We start from the raw sequence: 25,767 nt of genomic DNA on the forward strand, positions 1-25,767 counted from the left end.
TGCGAGGTGGTTATGCACAATTGCATTTCAGCCAAAAACCATCACTTCCTCAGCCAAAAATATGGCAATATTTTGATGAGACTTTGTCTTCATTTGTGCTTTCTCGAAGAGTCTCAGGATGGAGGATGAATCGAACGGCACAGAAATAGTAACCAGTCCATCAGACAAGCATCCGGAGAGTGAGTCGTGTAGAACTACCCTGGGAACAAAACTGGAAAAGATTTGGAAAGGTCTCAGGGAACATAATTTGGATAACCTCAGTGTCAGAAGAAATTACACAACATGCGTCTAAAATGTTTTCATGAGGTGTTCTCAGGGTACTGACTCTTGTGTTGTAACCTTCAATTGTTGCTTTGCAGGCAGCTACCTGGTGGTACAAGTATCAATTTGCAGAAGTCACAATCAAGGAACCATGAAACAAAAGCAAAATAATGCGGATGCTGGAAATCTGAAGTGAAAACAGAAAATGTTGGAAACAGTCGGCAGGTCAGCCAGCAGCTGTGGAGAGAGAAACAAAGTTAATGTTTCAGGTTGAGGACCCTTCATGAGAAATGGAAGATGCTGGAAACAAACATCTGTTCAGCAAGTATGGAGCTTGGGAAAAAGCAGTAATGGGGGGAGGCAAGGGCAAGGAAAGAACAAAAGGGCAAGGTCTGTGATAAGGTAGAGATCAGGAGTGATTAAGTGACAAAAGGGATGATGGTGCAAAGCAAAGAGGTTGAAACAATCATGGAAATCGATCCCAGAAGAGGTGTAAAGAAGATCTGAGAGAGACTGTCCCAGAGAAGATGAGAGCTGTTAAGATCTAAAAATGTGAAAAACTCAATCTTCAGGATGTGGGCTGCAAAGGATTCATGAATCTGTTCTTCTCTACTCCCCCACAACCAAAAATGCCAAAAAGGTGCCAATCCCCTGAATTTTCTGCAGTAATCATTTCTGCTATTTTATTGATTACCACAAAATATCATGGAAATTATGTTCTTACTCAACAAATATAAAAAAACAAAGACACCTTCAGTTCAACAAGAAGTTTTTAGTGGTACTAGAACTACTACTGATAGTCAAATAAACTTTGCACTATAATTTTTGGTAATCGTTTTGCTGCGCTGCATATACAAAACTGAGTGTTTGTGCCCTCTGTAATTCAATAAATTATATTCAGCTCAGGGAAAATATACAATCACAAAACAGTCTTATTTCAAAAATGTCTAACTTGCAACCTCCTCCTTTATTTTGATGCATAATGCTCTGAAATGATTAATAGCTGCATTCATTTTTATTTTAAAAACATAAAATTTAATGGATGCAAAAATAAAGATGTTTAGTGCTTATATTACCATAACATCCAAGTACAGCTAGTTAATATTACATCCTTCATACAGCCAATCACAGTGCACGTTTGTGAAATCCTGATTCCAGATAAACATCAATTAACCCATGAATTTGTGCAAAGGAAAATTACAAGATAACTGAGACTTGTCCGTAATAAGTTAAACCTATGAAACAATGTCACATTACCTGCAATCTCCGGAACAGCTCAAAGATCAGTTAAAAAGATCTGAAGAGAGATTTTCACTGATTCTCAGTAAACACCTCGTTTCTGCACAATTATTACAGCACATCTATTGTACGAAAGGATCTTTGGATACATGTGCAAACTTGCTCAAATCCAAAATTTATTTTCATCCCTGAACTAACCAAGTGCTCAAATCCCAAACTTTGAATAAGTCTGACCTCACATCAGCCCTGGGCCAAATTAGAGACATGTGCACTCAGTAGACAGATTGAATGTATCACCAAATATCTCACACTCCAACAGTGCTGTCCTAACGACTCTCAACCTCCTGTGCAGCTGTTTCCAGTGTTGTCACCAAATTTAATCAGTATATGTTGTTACCAGTGCGCTACACAAAATTCTATGCCGCTTTTATACACTTAAATTTTCTGTGATAAGCTTCTTGTGTGCTGCTGTTTCATTCCTTGCTCCCTTCCCATCACCACCAGCAACAGTTCTGCATCCAGCAGTTCTTCAAACTCATTGATACAGCTTTTATAGACACCGCCCAAGGTTGGAAGAAAATATCTGTAATTTTACAGTTCAATGCCTCTGAACATGTTATATACCTACTTTATAAATCCACAGTTGTTCTTTTTTTGGTCAGATGGATGTCTCAGACAGGAGAGAAACCTATTGTCATGTTTAACAGTCTCCCAACCACTGAAAAACCCACAGGTCAAGTTTCTGTTTACCCCGCCCATGGAGTACACACACTCCCTGTAAGGACACACTCCATTTAAGTGAATCCAGAGAGCTTAAGCACAACTTGACAAAAGGCTGAGCTTGGGAACCTCCAAATCTGTACAGGCACATTGCTGAAGTTGAAGCAACGAAAAGCGTACTGGTATGCTTCCTGCTGATGGTCTAGCCAACACAATCCTACCTGTTAGGACACTGATTTCAAGGGTTATTTAGAGTAGAGTAAAAAGAATCTAATTCCAGTGACTTTGTTAAAACTACTTGTCAGGGCAACCACCTTTGCAAGAATAATAAATATACTTGCATGAAATAGTGCATAATACAGGTTTGATTTATAATTTATTTAAAGATCCAACACTCCTCTCTTAAAAGCAAAAAGCTGGATAAAACAACTTCTTTAGAGAAGGGCAAACTTGGATTGGGGAGTAAGGAGGTGTGGGCCAATGGTGGTATCTGTACTGCTGAATGCTTCAGGATGTTTCAAAAGAGAATAAAACAGTAATTCAACAAATCATCAAGATCATTCAAGTCTCCAAAAAATAATTTTTTTTTTACATTCCACAAGAAGCTGCATATTCCTGTGAGACACTATTATCTTTTCAGGGACACAGACAATACAAACAACAGGTTACTTCCTCACCGGTCATCTCCAACAGAGTGGCACATGATCACATTTAACAGCACTTTCCAACTTCGAAGAAAAATCTGTTCACAAATGTGAGCCAATCATTCAAGCCATGTCTTTGTTCCAGTTGTGAATGCATGAATACTCCTGGACCTCTTCTCCCTGGACCCCTTCGTTTTGATAAGTCTGATGAATGGGCCCCTTCCTTCTGCCTGATCAATCCTATCTGTTCTGACAAAGGGTCTATACTCTCAGATGGCAACCGAGCTGTGTTGTGGCTAGAATAACTGCTGGCTTTATTTCAATTTCCAAAACTCTCAATTTTTCTTTTTATTTCAGATTTGTCTAATAAAAGGAAAGATGAAATGCAGCAGCACATTGGTTGATCTGCCAAATTCTACCTGATCCACGAGGGAAATATGTGGGACTCACTGCCCAGGCCCTTCTGTCTGTCAAGATATTATGACATCACAACATGCTACATTACATCAAGACCTCCGAGCTCCACAAGAAAATCAGGAAGTTGTATAATACAACACAACGTTTCACAAAGGTACCTGTAAGAATGCATGACTGCTGGTTTCAGGGAACAAGCTTTGCTAATCTGGCCTATAATTATGTCATTAAGCAGCACTGTCTAAACTCCCCTTCTCATAGGTTGCAGGGCTGCACTTGATGATGTTTTCACTATGGTTGGCTTCAACTGATAACTCTTATTAATCAAGGTTTGGTCTCAGATCTATGTGGTCAATTTAGCAGGTCACAGCTAAGACATGGGGCTAAACTTTACCAGCACCCCCCCACCCCCGATGTCGGGTGGCAAGACTTCGGAGAATGCTCCCGGGAGAGGCACGCCACGGGCCTCGAAGCCAGAAAGGCCCCGCCCATATTGCTGGTGCCAGCGAGGCCTCAAGGCGGCCCCCTGCCACCCGTCGACGGCATCGCAATTTAAATATATTAATGTATTTAAACTAATGAATTAAATACTTACCAATCCCACCGTCGGTCCCGGTTCCATACTGGTGGCAGCGGGCGGCATTCCCGCGCCTTCGGATCTCTGTTCGAAGATCCAAGGCGGAACACTGGTTGGGAGGGGGGAGTAGCTAAGTTTTCAGGCGGAGGTGGGGTGCAGGGTTAAATGTTTTCAATTAGTCTGGACTGTGTTGGTAAGAGGTAAAGTTCATACTTAATTAACTTTGGTGGGTGGGTGGGGGGAAAGGTCGGGAGCAGAAGGTAAGTTTTTTTGGGGGGACGAGGGCAAGTAATAAATTTGCTGGTAATTGGTGGAATTGGGGGGGTGGTAACTTTATTTAATTTTTAACACTCGTAACATAAAAAATTTAAATTAAATAATAAAGGACGAGAAGCCCTTTAAAAATGGTGTCGCCGCCTGCGCAATGGCACCAGAAACCATTGACCATTGATGGGGACGGAGCGCCTGCCCCCTCCCATCATTGGGGGGGGTGGGGAAACGGGGACGGTCCGCTCTGACCATGTAAATGAGCCGCCGTGTTTACTATCACAGCGTCTCATAGAGTAAATCCCATGCATGCGCGCTGTCATCTTTGAAGCTCGCCGCCAAGATGGGCAGCAAGCTGGTAAAATTCAGCTCATGGCATGCTTCTTTATCAGGAGATTCAAGCTTTCACAAAGTCTTGTAATCTTGAGTTTGTACAATTTCCATAAAACTGATTCACTAATACAGATAACAGCCAACTATAGGACAACTGCAAGTGAAGAAGGTTATTTATATTTTGTCCACCTTAAGCCATTCATCCAGAATTATCTGAAAGTGTCCCCTTCCCATGATCCCAGAGCCTTCATCTCCACAACAATATCCAGGAGTCCATTTCATGTGTTGTTCACTTTGTGTGAAGAATCACTTCCTGTATAAGTCCGAAAGTTGCCTTTTGCTCGTTTGAAGCTGCATTCCCTTCTTCTATGCTCACAATTTCCAGGATTACCATTTCCATACTATTTACCACCTTCATCATCCTCAAAATCACCATTCAAGTGCCTTCTTTCAAGGCTAAAAGGCTCAAATTTCTCCAGCCTTTCCTCATTGCTCAGATCTAGGGTTCAGCATGATGATTCTTCTCTGCACTACCTCCAATGCTAGAATGTTTTGGTGACCAGATATGGATAAAGTACGCAAGGTACAATTTGACCAGACTAGTTTGATCACTATTTCTTCTGACTTAATTCAAGGTTTTGTTGACTTTATTGTTTGCTGCTTTACATTGGCCGGGCATGTTCAATGTCTACTCACATTTCTAATTTTCAATCAACTTTCTGACGCATCCCTCGAACTGAATTTTTTTGAATGGAAAGGAAGGTCCGTATTCTGGCTTTAAACCTATTTAAACATCTCATGCACCTGGTGTTGCAGCATTACGCTGCAAGAGCACTGGAGGGCATTTATAATTCCAGTATTGACCTCAGCATAAAGAGACAGGATGAAGGACAGTCTCTTTGGGAGTAGGTAACTGAAATGCCACCATACACTTTGTACAGTCGTGCAAAGAGCAGCCAAATTGACCACTTGCTCTCTTGCCCAACGAATGGCATATGGCACACAGGGACCACATAGTGAGAAATAAAATATCAACTGTTCACCCATTTCATTCTACCTCACTGGCCCTGTGCTGCCTACTTCTACCTTAGCTTACTCCACAATCAATAGCGCAAGGATTTCTGCTGGTTCCCAACAACGTTGTACTGTGCTGCTAATAATCGCTAACATGCAGAATTTGTAACCGTCTTTGTCCCAGGTATTAACCCCACACCCATCTGTGTTGCTCAGTTCACCTCCTGCATTCTCATGTCTGAGCAATACAGTGCACCCTGGCAGTATCACTGGTAACACTCCCAGAAATAGCAAGAACAAAACCCGTGCACTTAGCGAGACAGCAATCGATTACTTGCTGCCTCTTAACTTTCTGTACAAGGCTACAGGGTGAAAGTAGAAAACTCTATCTTGGTTTAAAAGCCCTACAGAGTTTGAGGAGAAATACATCCCATTCTTGGAAACAAAATTCGAAATTCTTCTCTCCTCAAAATATTAATAAAAACAGTATATCCTTAACCCCTCCCAAACATCTCATAGAGGCTTCAACAAAATGCTGCACACAAGTGAACTGTATTGAGGGGTTGCACTGATTGCAAATCCAGTCATGTATTCACTGAAACTGGTCATATAGTGAAAGAAATAAAGTGAGATGGAATTTAACTTCTGCCACAGACAGAGATAGACATCAATAAAGATAAAAATGTTTCATGGTATTTTGCAACACCTAACAAGCCACAATTAAGAGTTTCTCAGAGTTCAATTTAAGAATACAGTTTAACACAAGGAATAAAAATGAATTAACACTAAAGTTCTTGGCAGCTCCAACGACACTGCCACCGAGAACTGATCAATAACTACACAGGCACTGGGCTTACCACGTGTCTGATCGAACATGGGGTTATCTGAAGTCATTTATTTTGCAATCAGTAAGGAGTGTTGAAGGAGGGAAACTACATTTTAATAACACAAATAATTAAAAACCAATACAAGGCACCGTGAAGGACCAACACTTTGCCCAGCTGAATACCTTAGAGTATGTTTTTAAAAAGAATTATGAAAGGATAAAATGTGACAACACAAAAATACTCAAAGATTGGACTGTACACAAGACTATTTCATTATATGCAACATGCCTGTCGCCTGCAGCTGCTGATTGCACATGGACATTTACTTTATTAAAAGCTTTAAAATTTTTATAGGTTTGAACAACTTTTCTATTCACTCGGATTATGTCTTCTTCTCTCGCCCAGAGCTTAGAGTCAGAACAGGTACTGCAGAACAGTGAATGGTGACAGAGCCCGCAAACAGAGACAGAGAATGGATCAGGTACTGTCAAACCATGTCGGGCTGTCAGATGTCATGTGTCTTCGGATTATATCATATAATGCAAACATAAAAATCAACTAACTTCTGTGGTTAAGTAAAAATCAAGCGGGGAGGGAACCATCCTGAAATGAAAATTTTTTTCCTTCAGCAAAATGACAACACCACAAGTCACTGAGCCCCCACCTCCCCGCAACGAGAAAAAGGACAGAGTGGAAATAAATTGTGAAGCTCTCTCTGTCTCGTTATTCAGAGCACTAATTCAAAATTAAAGCTAATTAGCATCACTTAAAATGTAGAGTACAAACTATGTCTAGCACGGACTGCACCACTGTTAAAAGAAACAGATACATTCTCCTCTCCTGAGTAGGGTGCTGAATTCCCGCTGAGGGTCAGTTGCTACTATTTTGAAAAGGTACAAGAAAGCATCTGTGTGCTCGCATATCTGAAAACAGCACTGAGCATTCGTGCTAAAGTAGCACTGAATATCTTGAGCTAGGACGACACGCCTACAACATTTACACATTTGCAAGCCACTGTTATTCGAGAAAGCTGAGGTTCTACTGATGTTGTTGCGAATGGTTTACACCAACATATAATGTCCAGTACTTGTGTAGTGCATGCCATAATAGTGTAACAATCAAGTGTCATATCCCTGCTATATGGTGACGATGATCATCTTTCTTTCTCACTTTCCATCACTCACACCAGTTTCAGATGAGCCGCACCTCGCCCTCAGGTTCTGGCTCCAGCTCACACACGCCCATAAAGTTCATCTCTTTGGTGTTTGCGGCAGATGTCGGTTTTGGTCTCATCCCGGCCACGTTATAGTTGGAAGTTGGGGACAGCTTGTCTGCCAGCAAGACCGTTCCATTCTGGCGCTCCATCAAGTATGTTTCCAGCCTTCTCAGAAGTTGCTTTGGATTCTTTTTGGCAAAGATTTCAACTCCTACAGTGAAACAGGAAAAATATTTAAATTGGTCACGTAATAGTGAAAGCTGAGATGGAATTTCAGACAGATTTTAGCGGTGATATCTAATTACTTATGTTCCATTTCAGTCTCATTCCATTTGGATTGGGGTTAGCTCCCGTGCCATCTGTCTGAAGAGACCGGGCAACAGTGTTTTTCATCTTTGTCTTTCACCCCTCGCCTGGGCTCTCACTCAATTGTTACAAGCAGTTCAATGTTTTATCATCTATGTTTCTGGTGCCGTGTGGGCCATGAGCCACGGGAGCCAGTATGAATCCATCAAGCATAAGCAAGTGTTGCTTTCAGTGTTTTCGGCATTTAATATGGGGTCCTGTGAGCAAGTCCAAGGAGTCCCCCAGCCCCGTAATGCTGCAGTGTTCAATACAAGTTCAAAGATATTTCACAGAAGAGTACCTTGCTCTCAATTTCTCACCTTTAAGAACAAATCCTGAATCAGAGATGGTTTTGTGCTGTGTTTTCCAAATCTGATAAAGATGCAGGAATGCTGCTACATAGAAATCATTAAGGACTCCAATCACCTGCTGCCTTCGGTTACATTCTCTGCCACAAAACACACACACTTACAACAGAGCCAGAACTTTACAGTAATAAGATTTAGGAACATCTATTTCCAAAACTTTCATTTTTTCTCATCTCAACTTTACCTTTGTCCCCATTTCTTCCCCAATGTACCACTCCGGCAGGCAAACATCCTGCCACCTCTGTTAATGGGGCAGAAACTGCTGCCTGTGTCTCTGGAAGTTGTCTACCTTGCCACATAATTTCTTCAGAGTGGCCTGGAGAGCAGGCAGCACATAATACATTTTCACTGCCGTCTTCTTCATTCTTTGAACACGGTTTATTGTCCATGAACAATGAATAGTCAACGGGAGACCTCATGAAATGCAATTCCTCGAAGACAAAGTTTGACACCTAGTGGTTCTGAGTTGACGAATACGAGGAGGTTAACTCTTAATTTAATTATGGCACCATTGTTTTTTTTTTGCAGGATGAGGAAGAATTTCATCTACTTCCAAAAGGAGTAATTTTCTTCCGTTCCAATGTTTGGCTTCAAACTAGCCTCTCAATTGACAGGATCAAATTGACCTAAGTTGATCATGTTCTCTGTCACCTACCTGGATAAGCATTCTTCCCTCAGAGCCTGGATTGTGATTCTGGTGATGTTAATGGACATCAGACAGAAAGGGAAATTCTGCAACAAAAAACAATATGGTCAAAGTGAAAGCAAACACTGTAAAAAGAGATATTCATTGTACATTGGCTCAGCAAATAACAGAATTAGTTTAACTCCCTCACCAAGATGAACTTCAACTTGGGTTTGAATCCAAGTCCTTCAGAAGATGAGTGAACACATTTTAATCTTAAAGATGTATAATTTAAAAAACAGAAGATGCCAGAAATACTCAGCAAGCCCATCAGTATCTGAAAGAAATCTGAGGCTAATGTTATGCATGCAGACTCCTTGTCAAAGAAAGAAAGCCCGTTGTTTCTTTTCCAAATGCTGATGGACATGTTGCATTTTTCTAGAATTTTCCATTTTTTACTGTAGTTTTCCAGCATTTGAAGTTCTTCCTCAATTTATGTGTGTATTACTGTAAGAGTAAATACATTGTATTTATTCACTTAAAAACACAACTAAACATGGAGAAAATATCATTTAGGACTTTTGCTAACACCAGCCCTGTTTATAAGAGACAAGTCACGACATCAAAATGTAGCCACTTTTCAAAATAAGGAATCGGCTATCGAACAGTAACTTTTAGATACTGTGAAATTTAAAATCTTTTTCTGCTTCTCCTTTGCTGAAGGTGCTGCCTCTTCCTGGGGTTCAGTTAAACAGGCAATGAGCACCCTCCAGTACCTCATCCAAGAGGTCATTTTTCATGTTATAGAGTCATAGAATCGTACAGCATAGAAACAGGCCCTTCGGTCCACCGCGTCCATGCCGACCATAATGCCTATCTATACTAATCCCACCTGCCTGCATTAATTCCATATCCCTCTATGCCTTGCTCATTCAAGTACCTGTCCAGATGCCTCTTAAATGTCGCTACTGTTCTTGCCTCCACCACCTCCTCAGGCAGCTCATTCCAGATACACTATTCTTTGTGTGATAAATTTACCCCTTTGATCCCCTTTAAACCTCCTCCCTCTCACCTTAAATCTATGCTCTCTAGTTTTAGTCACCCCTACCATGGGAAACAGACTCTGGCTATCTACGCCTCTCAATTTTATATACCTCTATCATGTCCTCTCTCAGCCTCCTTCGCTCCAGGGAAAACAGACCAAGCCTATCCAATCTCTCTTTATAACTCAAGCCCTCTAAACCAGGCAACATCCTTGTGAATCTTTTCCACACCCTCTCTCGCTTAATCACATCCTTCCTTTAGCATGGCGACCAGAACTGCACACAGTACTCCAAATGCGGCCTAACCAACGTTGTGTACGACTGTAACATGACGTCCCAACCCTTGTACTCAATGCCTCGGCCAATGAAGACAAGCATGCCATACGCCTTCTTCACCACCCTGTCTACCTGTGCTGCACCCCAAGGTCTCTCTGCTCAACGACACTCCCCAGGGCACTGCCATTCACTGTAAATGTCCTGCCCTGGTTTAACTCCCCAAAATGCATCACTTCGCACTTGTCTGCGTTAAATTCCATTTGCCAATCCCTTGCCCACTTTCCCAGTTTATCTATATCCTGTTGTAACCTTAGACAACCTTCTTCACTGTCCACTATACCACCAATTTTGGTGTCATCTGCAAACTTACTTATCATGCCCCCTACATTCACATCCAAGTCATTAATATATATGATAAACAACAGAGGGCCCAGCACCGATCCCTGCGGGACACCACTGGTCACCGGCCTCCATCGGAAAAACAACCCTTCACTACCACCCTCTGCCTCCTGTCACCAAGCCAATTTTGTATCCAATTGGCTATCTCACCCTGGATCCCATGTGTTCGAACCTTCTGGACCAGTCTACCATGCGGGACCTTGTCAAAGGCATTGCTAAAGTCCATGTAGACAACGTCCATTGCCCTGCCCTCATCAATCCTCTTGGTCACCTCCTCAAAAAACTCAACATTGCATGCTGGCAGAACATTTGACCACAGGGAGCATCACAGCTGAGCTCAGTTGTCTTCTCAACTGATGGCTACATATACACTTAGCAGCATGGATGGTGAACAGAAGTGGGAATTCTAGCTAAACTCCCCCTCCCTTGCCCGGGGCACCAAGACCAATTGCAGAAGCTTTTGCAACTGCCCTGACCGATAGATATCAGCTAACTCTCCTCAGACTAGGAACAGAACCATTGGCCTCTCGCTAAGTAGAGCTCCGTACCACATTAGGCAGTAAAAATACTTTCCAGAACTTCCTAAGAGGCAGAGTGCCTGACACATTAAAAATTTACAGATGTAACTGGTTGCGAGGGATATATAGAATAATGAATAATACCCACTGAGAGTAAAAGTTATAATCAGCTATTCCATTTGGTACAGGGTTTGGGTATCGAATGTAAAGCACATCTGGTACAAGTTTCCGAATAAAACTTTATCATTCAGCAGTTGTGTGTGTTTGCAGTTTCCATTGCATAAATCCACCACACCCTATCCACTGCTCATCGTACTGTACCAAACGAACAATTCAAACAACCAAGCTGAACAGCCTGGAAGACAGGCTAAAGATATGTTCAGTGGCCACCAATGATGTAAGCCCACAATATTGTGGTTGGGGATGAACAGCCCTCAATTCCTCTCCAGGTGTAATGAAGCACTGAGTCGCTGCATAGTGACATAGTGAAGATTTTTTTTCTATTCTTTCACGGGATGTGGGTGTCGCTGGCTAGGCCAGCATTAATTGCCCATCCCTAATTACCCTAGAGAAAGAGGTGGTGAGCTGCCTTTATTTATTTATTTAGAGATACAGCACTGAAACAGGCCCTTCGGCCCACCGAGTCTGTGCCGACCATCAACCACCCATTTATACTAATCCTACATTAATCCCATTACCCTCTCACATCCCCACCTTCCCTCAATTCCCCTACCACCTATTTATAACGGCCAATTTAACTATCAACCTGCAAGTCTTTGGCTGTGGCAGGAAACCGGAGCACCCGGCGAAAACCCACGCGGTCACAGGGAGAACTTGCAAACTCCGCACAGGCAGGACCCAGAATCGAACCCGGGTCGCTGGAGCTGTGAGGCTGCGGTGCTAACCACTGCGCCACTGTGCCTTCTTGAACTGCTGCAGTCCATGTGGTGTACAAAGGGAGTTCTAGGATTTTGATCCAGTGACAGTGAAGGAATGGCGATATAGTTCCAAGTCAGGATGGTGTGTGGATTGGAGGGGAACTTACTCTTGTAGCCACAGTATTTACCTGGCTGGACCAGTTCAGTTTCTGGTCAATGGTAACCACCACCACCCCACCCCCCCAGCCCCCAGGATTTGACAGTTGGAAATTCAGCGATGGCAGTACCATTGAATGTCAAAGGGAGATGGTTGGATTCTCTACTGTTGGAGATGGTCATTGCCTGGCACCAGTGTGATGCAAATGTTACTTACCACTTATCAGCCCAAGCCTGGATGTTGTCCAGGTCTTGCTGCATCTGGACACAGACTGCTTCAGTATCTGTGGAGTCGTGAATGGTGCTGCACCTTGGTGCAATCATCAGCGAACATCCCCAGTTCTGACCTTGTGAAGGAGGGAAGGTCATTGATGAAGCAGCTGAAGATGGTTGGGCCTCGGACACTACCCGAGGAACTCCTGCAGTCATGTCCTGGAGCTCAGATGATTGACCTCCAACAAGCACAACCACCTCCCTTTGTGATCAGTTTGACTCCAACCAGCTTCATAGCACTATCCATGACCTTCCATCACTTTCCCGATGATCGAGAGTAGACTGATGGGTCAGTAATTGGCCAGGTTGGATCTGCCTTGCTTTTTGTGTATAGGACATACCTGGGCCATTTTCCACATTGGCGGGTAGATGCCAGTGCTGTACCTGTATAAGAACAGCTTGGATAGGGGCGCAACAAGTTCTGGAGCAGAAGTCTTCACTACTATTGCTGCAATGTTGTCAGAGCCCATAGCCTTTGTAGCATCCAGTGCCTTCAGCCATTTCTTGATATCATGTGGAGTGAACTGAATTGGCTGAAGACTGGCATCTGTGATGCTGGGGATCTCAGGAGCAGGCCTTGATGGATCATCTACTCGGCACTACTGGCTGAAAGTGGATGCAAATGCTTCAGCCTTGTCTTCTGCACTGATGTGCTGGGCTCCCTCACCATTGTTGATGATGGGGATATTTGTGGAGCTTCCTACTCGTGTTAGTTGTTTAACTGTCCACCACCATTTACGACTGGATGTGGCAGAACTGCAGAGCTTAGATCTGATCCATTGGTTGTGTGATCACTTAGCCCTGTTCATTGCATGCTGCTTCCACAGTTTGGTACGCATGTAGTCCTGTGTTGTAGCTTCACCAGGTTGACACCTCATTTTTAGGTGCCTGGTGCTGCTCCTGGCATGCCCTCCTGCACTCTTCATTGAGCCAGGGTTAATCCCCTGGCTTGATGGTCATGGCACAGTGGGGGATATTCCGGGCCATAAAGTTACAGATTGTGTTTGAATACAATTCTGCTGCTGCTGATGGCCCACAGCGCCTCATGGGATGCCCAGTTTTGAGTTGCTAGATCTGTTTGAAATCTTAATCAGCAACGTGAAGTTTGGAAACCCACCACCATTAACCCTGGTGCAGCATTTCAAAGCTCCAGTGCTTCAAAAGAGTATCTGACATTGTTTAACTTCATTTTCTTTCAAATTGAATGAACTTTTGCTACTCTGCTGACATAGTTTCTCTCATAAACTGTATTTATTCAGTTTGTCTCAGAATACAGAAGCAAGTCCTTGCAAGCCTTACTCAAAACAGACTTCATCTTTCGAATTTTAAACCAAATTAAAATGCGACAAGTGTTGACTAACTTGTATCGGATGCTGTGATAGTTTGTAAATATCACGAGCCAAAGGTAAAGTCTGCAGGTCCATCACCATATACAACGTGTGCATCAGGCCGAGGAACCCTGTCCCTCGTAGGTCAGTCCCTGGATCTGTACCTAGTAACACCACAAAAATCACAAGGAAAAACAGGAGACAAACTTGTTCACCATTGTGCTTTGCTAGTTCATAAACATATTATGAAAGCATGTTCCTCAATTTTGTTTTTTGTGAGGCATAATTTGAAGAACTTACAGTAATTTTGAAGTGGCAGCACACCCAACCTCATAGCCAGTTTAACACATCAACTTCAGTATATTACTGTTATAACACTCTAGTTACATATCCATACTTAATGCTGCCAGTTATAACATTCTTGCTGTTAAATAGCTCAATCTCAGTGCAAACACACTGTTATAACAGTCTGTTAGACATTCACACATTTAATACAACCAACTATAACTGTGTTGCACATCTGTCCCCAGTATAATACTGCCAACTAAACACACTCGCTCTGAGATAAAATTCCCCGATGAACCTCAGCCTGAAATGCTCTACCAACACAGCAACATGAACAATCTGTAAAGCAAATTTTTTTTTTGCTTTTACCTTGAAATCCTAATTGTTCCCAATGTGACCCATATCGTGCACAGTCAAACTTTGCCCCAGTCAGTTTCTTGTAAATCGTCTGCAAAACTCGAATGTGAACTTTCTGATCATTGTCCAGGGAGCCTGCGACAAACAACATGTCAACATCTTGTCCAATTTAACGTGTTGTTAATGATTTTTGTTCTTCATGAGAAGTCTGTTTTACAAACCTACCAATAACAGTTTCAAACCCAGGATACTTACATTGTGTAACAAATGATTCTGTGAACAAAAATACATTATTTCATTCAAGACTGAGATTCTTGAATATCCTGTGATATGAGCCACACTGTTAATCCACCAGTCGATAGCCAATTGGACACCCACAGAGCTAGCTCATTCAAGTGTCTCATAAGATGGTCATACAGCACATTACTGTGGAGCGCAAACTAAACATAATACAAGTGACTCCTTCTGACCTTACATGGGAAAACTTGATAGAAATGGTTTCCAGGGAGTAACTAAAAGCAGTATCATGTTGAGTGCTAGACTCTCAATGCAAAATATTCAGTGTCTCACATCTCATATGCACTTCACAATAAAATATACAATGTTCTGATGCAAGGAACAGGAGGCAGAAAATTAGCGAGTGACTCTGAAAGACAGAAGAAGCAAAGGTTAAAAAGTGTGTAGCACAGGAATTTGGCATTGTTAAAGGGTATTTATTTAAATGCAAGGAGTATAGAAAATAAAGCCGATGAGCTGTGGGCACAGATAGACACATGGCAACATGATATCGTTGCTGTAATGGAAACTTGGCTTAAGGAGGGGCAAGAATGGCAACTCAACATCCCTGGATAGAGGGTTTTCAGGTAGGAGAGAGAGGGAGATAAAAAAGGAGGGTGTGTAGCATTGCTAGATAAGGAATCAATAACAGCTTTGAGGAGGGATGATATGCTAAATGAATCATCAAATGAGACCATATGGGTGGAGCTCTGAAATAAAAAAGGGGCAGCCACACTACTAGGAGTGTACCATAGACCCCCAAATAGAGAGAGGGAGGTAGAAGAATAAATACGTAGGCAAATTTATTAGTGTAAAGACTATAGGGCAATAATAGTTGGGGATTTCAACTAGCCCATTATCAATAGAGGGGACAAAATTCTTGAACTGTGTTCAAGAGAACTTTTTAAGCCAGCACGTAACAAGCCCAACGAGAGGGGGGGTGCAATTCTAGATTAAGTCTTCAGTAATGAAGCTGGGCAAGTGGAGGAAGTAACAGTGGGTGCCCATTTTGGAGATAGTGACCATAATACAGTAAGTTTGAGCATAATCATGGAAAAGGACAAAGATAAGATAGGAGTAAAAGTTCTAAATTGGGGGAAGGAAAATTTTAAGAAACTGAGAGGTGACCTGTTGAAAGTGGACTGGGTACAGCTACTTGAAGGAAAATCAGTGGCAAACCAGTGGAGGCATTCAAAAGCGCGATTCTACAGGCACAGTGTAGGCATGTCCCCACAAAGATAAAGGGTGGTACTGTCAAATTTAGAGCCCCCTGGTTATCTCGAAGCTCACAGGGTAAGTTTAAGCAGAAAAAGAAAGCTTATGACAATCACAAAAATCTTAATACTTCAGAAAGCCTAGAGGAGTATAGAGAGTGCAGGGGCTAAGTAAAAAAGGAAATTAGAAAAGCAGAGAGAAGGCATGAAAAATTATTGGCAGGTAAAATCAAGGAACACCTGAAGATGTTTTATCAGTACATTAAGCACAAGAAGATAACTAAGGAAAGGGTAGGAACTATCAGAGATCGACAAGGGAACTTATGCGTGGATGCAGAAGATGTGGGCAGGATTCTTCATGAGTACTTTTTATCTCTGTCTTCACAAAGGAGAGGGTTGATGCAGACATTGTAGTTAAAGAGGAGGAGTGTGAAATATTAGATAAGATTAGCATAATGAGGAAGTACGAAAGGGCCTGACATCCTTGAAAGTGGATAAATCACCAGGGCCGGATGGACTGCATCCCAGGTTGTTAAAGGAAGCCAGGGAGTAAATATCGGATGCGCTGACTGAAGGCCTGCTATCCGACCCGAACCTGACGAGACCTGACAACATGTGTCGGGCTCGGGCCAGGTCCGGGTCAGGCCGGACACACATGGTAAGGGCTCTGTTGCTAAGTATTGAAATTAAAAAACTTATCTGAGCTGGGAGTCCGGGACGAAACTGAGTCTACGCAGTGAGCGAGTGACATCACTATGACATCATCACACATGCGCTGCAGCTTCGCAGAGCTTCCCAGTCGGAAGCTAAGTAAAGGGATGGTCGGGTCGAGTCAGGGTCGGGACGAAATTGGAGGGACTCGGGCCGGGTCAGGCCCAGGTCCGTTGTGGATCAGTTGGGTTCAGGTCGGGTTCTTTTTCCCGACCTGAGCAGGCCTTTAGTGCTGAGGATCATCTTCAAATCCTCACTAGATACAGGAGAGGTACCAGACGATTGGAGGTCTGAGAACGTTGTACTATTGTTTAAAAAGGGTGTGAGGGATAGGCCAAATAATTATAGGCCAGTCAATCTGACCTCGGTGGTGGGTAAATTGTTAGAACCTATTCTGAGGGACAGGATAAACTGCCACTTAGAAAGGCACAGATTAATCAGGGATCGTCAGCATGGATTTGTTAAGGGAAGGTTATGCCTTACTAACTTAATTGAGTTGAGGAAGTAACAAAAAGGATTGATGAGGGAAGTGCAGTGGATGTGGTCTACATGGATTTTAGTAAGGCATTTGACAAGGCCCCACATGGCAGACTGGTCAGTAAAATGAAAGCCCAGGGGATACAGGGGAATGTGGCAGGTTGGATCTAAAATTGGCTCAGCTCCAGGAAACAAAGGGTAGTAGTCGACGGATGTTTTTGTGAATGGAAAAAGGTTTCCAGTGGCGTTCCACAGGGCTCAGTGGTATATATTAATGATTTGGACTTATACGTGGGAGGCATGATTGGGAAATTTTCTGATGACACAAAAAGGAAATTAGATGATGACACAAAAATTGGTCGTGTACTTGCTCGTGAAGAGGATAGACTCCAGAAAGATATCAATGGTTTGGTTGAGCGGGCGGAAAAGTGGCAAATGGAATTCAGTCCAGATAAGTGTGAGGTAATAAGGCAAATAAAGCAAGGGATTACACAATCAACAGGAGGATATTGAGAGGGGTAGAAGAAGTGAGAGACTTTGGAGTGCATGTCCACAGGTCCCTGAAGGTGGCAGGACAGGTAGATAGAGTGGTGAAGAAGGCATATGGAATGCTTTCCTTTATTGACCGAGGTATAAAATTCAAAAGCAGGGATGTAATGCTGGAACTGTATAAAATGCTGGTTAGGCCACAGTTGGAGTGTTGCGTACAGTTCTGGTCACCACATTACAGAAGGACAAAATTGCTCTGGAGAGAGTACAGGGGAGATTTACAAGAATGTTGCCAGGGCTCGAAAGTTGCAGCTATGAGATAAGATTGGACAGGCTAGGGTTCTTTTCCTTAGAACAGAGTAACAGAGGAGGCTGAGGGGTGACTTAATAGGTGTACAAAATTATGAGGGGCTGAGATAGAGTAGACAGGAAGGACCAGTTTCCCCCAGTGGAGAGGTCAATTACCAGGGGGCACAGATTTAAGGTGTTTGGTAGAAGGATTAGAGGGGACATGAGGAAAAACTTTTTCACCCAGAGGGTGGTGGGTGTCTGGAATTCACTGCTAGGACATACACCTGAAGTGCTGTAACCGGCAAGGCTATGGACCAGGTGCTGGAAAGTGGGATTAGATTGGGCGCCTAGTTTTTTTCAGCCGGCACGGACACGACAGGCTGAATGGCCTCCTTCTGGACTCCTTTTCTCTGGTTCTGTGGTTCTAAGGTCCAATCTTACTGCAGATTAAGTGAACTGCTTGCCATACTCACACTGGCCAATTGCAAATACCAAGTCCCGTTCCTCCTGTAACTCCTTGTGCAACCGTGGAGGGCCAAAGAAAAAATGAGTGATGGCAGAAAACCCTGTCCTCCGCACAGTCGGCTGGATGTTCTTCTGTAAGTACAAATAAAAATGCCAGATCATATCAGATTTGGAATGGTATCAACTCAACCTACAGAACCTGCCATATCTGAAACATCCTGCCCTTCAGCTCACACACATTGCCATCATGAAACAGCCTACTGTCAAATCCCAAATGCCATCACATCTGAAATGACCTGTCCTCGTGCTTTCAAATAGCTCAGGTGTTTGAGCACCCTCCCTCAAAGTTCAGACCCCCTCACATGCTAACTATTTCCCAAAAACGACATCTGAATCTGTTACATATTTGAGCATTCTTCCATACAGGAGGAGGAAAATCTCCAAGGCATCAATCTGATATTGGAAGCTATAGTATATATCTTCAAGAGAGATCTTGAAAACTAATTTTCTTAATTAAACAAACCATCAAAGTGAACTGAGTGCTGTGTACTTGGTTTCCTTCTCTCGCATTGTGCTTACCCTGTACTCACAGAGATCAGCCGTTTGAAAATGCTGAAGTGCTTCATTAAAGGAGATGAGCGGGGTGCTTCCAGTTATGTCATTTGGACCTAGAAAGGAACAATACATTTGGAGGGTGATCTTTCACACTAACAAGACAAAATCTCAAACCTTCCACCGGGTTCAGTTTAACCTCAAGGTTTAGATGTGTATTCACAGTAGTCATGACTGCAGCATGTTTCGTTCACTGTGGATTATTGTGTGAGAATGAACCAGGTTACTCAAACAGCATTGATCCATTCAATTCTCAGGTCAGTCTTTTTTGGTAGGTTCCTGCACGGTGTTGCTGGGTGTGGGGCATGTTGCCAATTGTACTGGGACATTCTTCTGAGTTGTCCATGCTATTTTAACTGGGTTATATTGCTGAACATGCTAAGGCATGTTCCCAAGTGTGCTTGGCATGGTGCTGCGGTATTTGCTTTGGCAATCTGAGTGATCATGGAATCAAAATATTGAATGTCATTAGCATAAAACAGCATGCAGCTATGCAGAAAAATCCTTACCTTCCCGTTCCTCCAATGGAAACCCTAAAAGAACAGGAAATCACTCAGCCAGTCAGGGTAGAAGCAAATGCATAGAACTTTGATCGTTCAATTAATGTATTGAATTTCTCCATTTTTTTTTGTCATTTCACATCATCTCCCATTTACTATGTGAACAAGGGAACTTAAGGGGAGCAAGAGTAGACCATACAGCCCCTCGAGCGTGCTTCGCCATTCAATACAATCGTGGCAGATCCTTGGACTCAACTCCACTTTGCCGCCTGTTCCCCATATCCCTTGATTCCCTGAGACACCAAAAATCTGTCTATCTCAGCCTTAAATAGACTCAATGATGGAGCATCCACAACTCTCTGCGGTACAGAATTCCAAAGCTTCAAAACACTTTGAATGAAGAAGTTTCTCTTTTCAAAATATTCTGCTTTTCTGTTCTTCACTCAGGTTTTGAACGCCCTCCCTCAAAACTCAGGCCCCCTCACATGTAAACCAGTGACATCGTAAATTGGATGTTGCCTCTTTTTGAGTTCCATATGCTTCTTATCCCTCAATGATTTTTGTCTGTACTACACCTGTGTTAGAGAGGGTAGGTCGTACAGGCCACCAATGACACTGTTGATTGCAGAATACCAATAGGTTTGTATGGCTGCCCTGATGGAGATGCTCTAACCAGTTTTTCTCCTTAAATGGGAATAATGGGGCTGACGAAAAACTTCCCCTGTACCTCTTGGAGGGGGTGGGGGAGTTCAGCCGACGACAGCGAATCCTCCCTTTCCAATTAACATAGGAGCCACTTCATCATACTAGCTGGTGTATCTGTAACCCCAATCAATACTGTGATCTTGGGTGCAGACATAAATGGAAAGCCAGTGAATCACTTGTAATTCCAAATATTTCAATCAAGTCCAATATTTTCTTTCTCTGCCCGAATGTGGTCTGCCAAGTTCACATTATTCCTGAGCTGGCTGTTGGTTTTTCACTGAATTTCCCTCCATTCTGTGGACCATATGTGTAATGTGAACTTTCTCCATTCTGAGAATGTGCAAAAGAGGACTGAAATATTCATTCCACAGGTACTTACACGTCGTCAGTTTGGTTAAGCAGGAACAAATTGCATATCCAAATACTTCCAAAAAAAAAGCCAAGTTTCATTGAAATAAATGTCAGGGAGTTTTAGAAGTGGAATCAGTCCACTGTGATACTGGACTGGTGACATGACAACTTCATTGACTCTGCAGTCATGTGTAAATATGATATCTCTGCAAAGCTTCATAAGTTAATTGGTAAATAAAGCTGAACAGAAAAATATTTTGTTAATGAAGTGGTTTTATAATCAATAAAAGGAGTGCCCCTGCCAAGAATTTCCTGTTTGAAGAATAATTCATAAGAGTACCCGTCTCGACTTATTTTTCCACAACAAGCTGCACTGTGTACAATTGACCTCATTTAGAAAAAGACTGGAAATGAATGAGTTGTTAATGCCTAACTCCCACAATTGTGGAGCTAAGCTGACACGCAAAGTGTTGATGGCAGTGGGTCCACCCCTCTCCAGTGAATTCTCTCAGGTTTATAAATAATCCAACACTTCTTTCTGCTGAACTGTAACTGGGAACACATTTGAGTTCATCCCTGCTCACTGTAAGTTACCAGATCAAGATTCCTCTTGTTCCCTAATCTTTAGCATCACAACATGTGGCGAGAGACACGGTTGGCTGTCTGCCATATCTGTCAGCTCGTGACCTCAGATCACAAATGTCTGTTGCTTTTATAATTAATTTGTTCCTCTTTAATTTAAATCACAGTGAAACCAATTTATTGCAGGGTGTGGGATCCAGGTATTTTTACATGTTTGGGTAAAGAGTTAACCTCTATTAAACGGTCAGTGATGTGGACTGACAGATACTGTGACTAGCTGCTGTCTGATTTAAACACAGCAGGAATCTCAGTTTCAATGTCTCACCTCTGTGAACGGTTTCCAAAGCCTCCCACTCAGCCTCTGCCTGCAACACCTCCAAAGTCACCTCCACTGCATAAATAACAAGCATAAAAAATTTGTTGGTTTCATTAATCTGCACAAACTCCATCCTTTCACAGCTCAAAGTCTTCCCTTTGGATAACAGAGAAACAGTTACCTTCCTATTTCCGATTTTAAGCGGGCTCCTAACATCAGTGGTTTATTTTCAGCAGATGATCTGAAAATGGCACTTTTTTGACACAACAAGATGAACTGCAAATTGTGGTAGTTCAAAATACCCTTTCCCAAACCAACAAATCTTGCCAGTCCACCGACAAAGATAATGTTTGCTTACATCAAATTCTTTGATCTTCCTCACAGTTATTACAGAAATAGCAATGAAGATATGTAATCATAAGACAATGACAGACAGCAAAAGAACCACTGGTCCATCCAGCCTATCCCACACAACTCCAATGCCTTGTGCTGCACAATATATACACAAAAGCAAAAGTATATACTGCAGAAGCTGGAAATCTGAAATAACAACAGAAAATGCTAGAAATACTCAGCAGATCTGTCACTATTGGAAGGGACATTGACAAGAAACAGTAACTCTTTCTCTCGCCACATGTTGTCACACCTGCTGAGTATTGCCAGAATTTTCAGTTTTTGTTACAACATAGACACACTTCAGCCTGCCCAAAATCCATATAATAATCTGGGGGGGGGGGGGGGGCGGGGGGGGGGGGGTGGGGGGGGGTGGATATGAGAAACCAGATGAAAACCCAGGCCAATTAGGAGGGAACATCTGGAAAATTCCTCTCGGACCCCTTTAGACCATCAAAACTAGGCCAGGAGACCACTCTGGTCCTGATTCATGCTCGGCAGTACCAACCTTTTATATGAGAAACAGGTCCAGCTCTCACAAAGCAATTAGCGTTCATCGCACAAGCTGGCGGTCCACTCTTTTCTGGCGAGAAAACCAGCCTCCTACATCTAACATAGTTCTGGACTTAGATAAATTGAGATTGTGAGGCCTGGTCCTTCCTAACCTATTTAGTTGAAACAAACTATCTATACAAAAACAAACTGTTCTCTTCTTCATCTTATAAACCTTGATAAAACCACCCCTAAAATTACGCTTTTTAAGGTATAGAGTCCCAGTTCTTTTGGGCTATCTTTGCAACAAAAATACTTTAACTGGGTTAAAGTATGGCGTTCCTCTGGCCCCTTTCAATATCACCCACCATGGAGGAGACTGAAACGAGACTAAGTATTTCAAATGAAGGACAAGAACTTCGTTGTCCAAGGACAAATTAAAATGCTTTTTCTTATAATTATCCTATAAATACACCCTACCACCCGATTCTCTCCAGCTATCACTTCATGGTATTGGCCGTGAACATTTAGCGATGGAACACTGGAACACCTAAATCCCTCCCTTTCTCCTTCTTTTCCCTGAAGGGGGTGCATATGTTTCGCATTCACTCTGCCCACATACATAACACTGCACTTGTTGAAGCTGAACAATGCGACTCACTCTTTTCATTCATTTCAGTATCTACACAACTAGCCCACCTCCATTTTGATCATTCCATTCAAAACTAAACCTCTTGCCCTGTAACGTGCTGAAAGGATTTAACTCGGGTTAGCATTTGGGCTGGGAGTACAGTTTTTGCAGAAACTAAACTTTAGAGAAACTAAAACCATCCTTTTTCAGACTCTGGAAACAGAGACTCACCTTCATGTTTATTTTCATTCCCTCCAGCTGTAAGAGACTGTAAAAGGCCATTCTGTTTCAATGTAGAAATCTGGAAAGAAACCAACATCAGTTCTGAAAGTGAAGCCTTGCAGACCTCTTAATGTGAGCATATATTGGTAAAATACACACATAAATATCTCAGGACTCTAACAGTCTCACTCTTAATGTGCAAGGTTCTTACTACTCACAGGTATAGATTTCAGAACTGCTTTCCCATTACATGCATCGTCAGTCACATGTGGGCGCAGACACATAGCAAGCAAACCCTGAAAAGCAACAGAAGAGAGAACGTCATTCACTGCTATACCAAACGGCAATATTTCATTAATTCACAATCGTCTCCTATTATGGGTAAGATAAACATTGAGCGCTTTCCTTTTGATGAGAGTAAACTTAAGGAAGACCTCCTCTTTGTCAGGATCACATTTCACCAAAGGCAGTGTGGAAATGGATTCACAATGAGTTGAGGCAGCACAACTCTCATTTTCCATTCTGTGTCCCAGGTCAAAGCTGACGAGTCTCTTGTTGAACCTGATGGATAGCTCAGGTAAACGACTGGTGTCCATTTTTAAAGTAAGAAATGTGTTTTTTGAAATCAGAGTCCTTTGAATTTGAGAGCAAATATTCAAATAAATATCCTTTTCGTGCTAATCTGATACAGGAGTACAGACATAGAAGGGGGCAGATGCTGATAATAAATTCATGCCAATAACTTTAGAACCAAGCAGGAAAACGCTACATCATCTTACATTGAATTTACAGCCTTGAAGCACGCCATTCGGCACAACTAATCTGTGCCCATGTTTATGCTCCACATGAGCCTCCTCCCAACACTCTACTTCACCTAATCCAATCAGCATAACCCTTTCTCCCTCATGTGTTGATCTAGCTTCCCCTTAAATGCATCTATGCTGTTAGGTTCGACTGCTCCAGGTGGCAATATGTTCCATATTCTAATTAGCCTCTGGGTGAAGAAGTCGCTCCTGAATTCCCTATTGGATTTATTAGTGACCATCATGCTTATGACCCCTAGTTTTGAACTCCTCTGGAAACATATATGTCTACACTATCAAACCTATTCAAAATTTTCGAGGCCTCAATGAGGTCACTTCTCACCCTCTCCTTTCTAGAGAAAAGATGCCGAGCATTTTCAGTCTTTCCTGATAGTTCTAATCTCATATTTCTGGTTACAAACTTGTACATTTTTTTTTCATTTGCTTCTCCAGTGCCTCATGGTTTTTGTAATAGTTATTTCTCACTTGTTGGTATTAAGTTTAAGCAATGACCACTATTTCTGTTCCATAACCCAAAAGGTTTTAGTAAGCTCAATTGCTGATGCCTATCTTACTATGACAACCATACCTTCAGGATCAGAGATAAAGGCCAACAGCCTGAGCATTCTATTATACTCCTGTTAGTTTCTCTCTTTTGTAGCCTATTCACAGTCCCAGCTGAAGATGTTTTCACTGCAACAATCCTCTCCCTCATTACCAGCAGCATTAAAAGGAAGAACAATGTAAAACGTACATTTTTGTAACTCTGCTGTTCTTGAAGGGTCCCTGAAGCACAATTCCCAATGCCAGGAAAGTTCAACGCCTGCACAGAAAACACATCGTTACCACAGTAAGACTCAGTAGTTAATGTCATCTGGTAATGGCAACATTGTCAAGCCACAAACTTGGGAATGAGGCTCTCATCGAAGATAAAAATTCTCATCCTCTGACAAGTGAAATTGCAGCATAGTGACAGATGGCTGGACTCTCAAGGCTCACCTGCTTGAGTGGTTGGCAAATATCTCCCCTTGTTTGGCTTGTTTTGCTAAATCTTATTTATCTTGCACAATGCAGCAACACATAGCAATTGGGTACGATGTCTCATGTTGAAACCATATGCTCGGGACTTGACCTGCCCTGCCCTGCCCTACAAAGCACCCCAATATATGGGCAGAAACCAGTTTGACTTGACTCCAAGTTAGAATGCAATAGTTCTTATTTCAGGTACTGATCTCACCATACAGCATGTGTTACAGTAACAATGCAGCATATAGGAACAGAGTAAGATACAGTACCAGTGCAAGATATGGTAATATTACAGTCACAACAGCGTGGCAAATGGAAACAGCACAGGAAAAAGTAACAGAAGAATAATTTGCATTTATGTAGCGGGATGTCCCAAAGCACTTCAGAAACTTAAATACTTCTGATGTGTCGTTATGACTGCAATATAGGCAAATGTGGCAGCCAATTAGAACACTGCAAAATCCCACTAACAGTACTAAGATAGATTATGTTGGAAAGCAAATAAATAGTTGCCAGGATACCATGAGAGCTTTCTTGCTATTTTTCAAATTATTACCATGGGATCCCTTGCATCTACCTGAATAGGCAGAGAAAGCCTTGGTTTAACATCTCATCTGAAAGACTGCAGACCCTAAAAATGTGGCATTTCCTCAGAACTGTGACAGCCTAGAGTTATGTGCTCAAGTCCGAAAGTGGGCTTGATTGCACAACCTTCTGATCCACAGCCAAGAGTGCTGCCAGTAACTAGTGCCACACAACAGCAGTGATACCATAACAGTGCATAATACACCAATAGAACAGGATAGACTAAAGCGTGGAATACACCAACAATGCAGATATAATATGTG

At 42.4% G+C, this 25,767-nt stretch overlaps 2 protein-coding genes across 4 annotated transcripts in view; both read right to left on the minus strand.

The window, feature by feature from the left end:
- The window catches only part of gpat2 (glycerol-3-phosphate acyltransferase 2, mitochondrial), a 67,946-nt gene extending 64,025 nt beyond the window's left edge, over positions 1-3,921 (minus strand). The window contains exon 1 of the mRNA XM_068023255.1: positions 3,874-3,921. Coding sequence (XP_067879356.1) covers positions 3,874-3,921 — 48 coding nt within the window. The remainder of the gene's footprint in view (positions 1-3,873) is intronic.
- elmod3 (ELMO/CED-12 domain containing 3) overlaps positions 1,101-25,767 on the minus strand; it is a 32,794-nt gene continuing 8,127 nt past the window's right edge. Inside the window, exons 3-14 of one of the 3 annotated variants that reach the window (XM_068023417.1) lie at positions 24,648-24,716; positions 23,309-23,386; positions 23,100-23,169; positions 21,362-21,427; positions 19,408-19,431; positions 18,866-18,954; positions 18,295-18,418; positions 14,376-14,498; positions 13,755-13,885; positions 8,881-8,957; positions 8,178-8,305; positions 1,101-7,723 (exon numbers count right to left, since the gene is read on the minus strand). In XM_068023417.1, the coding sequence (XP_067879518.1) occupies positions 7,488-7,723; positions 8,178-8,305; positions 8,881-8,957; positions 13,755-13,885; positions 14,376-14,498; positions 18,295-18,418; positions 18,866-18,954; positions 19,408-19,431; positions 21,362-21,427; positions 23,100-23,169; positions 23,309-23,386; positions 24,648-24,716 (1,215 nt within the window). In that variant the 3' untranslated portion in view covers positions 1,101-7,487. The remainder of the gene's footprint in view (positions 7,724-8,177; positions 8,306-8,880; positions 8,958-13,754; positions 13,886-14,375; positions 14,499-18,294; positions 18,419-18,865; positions 18,955-19,407; positions 19,432-21,361; positions 21,428-23,099; positions 23,170-23,308; positions 23,387-24,647; positions 24,717-25,767) is intronic. The other 2 variants (XM_068023418.1, XM_068023419.1) reach the window with 2 other exon arrangements.

The sequence above is a fragment of the Heterodontus francisci genome, chromosome 47 (genome assembly GCF_036365525.1).
Source record: "Heterodontus francisci isolate sHetFra1 chromosome 47, sHetFra1.hap1, whole genome shotgun sequence".
Lineage (NCBI taxonomy): Eukaryota > Metazoa > Chordata > Chondrichthyes > Heterodontiformes > Heterodontidae > Heterodontus > Heterodontus francisci.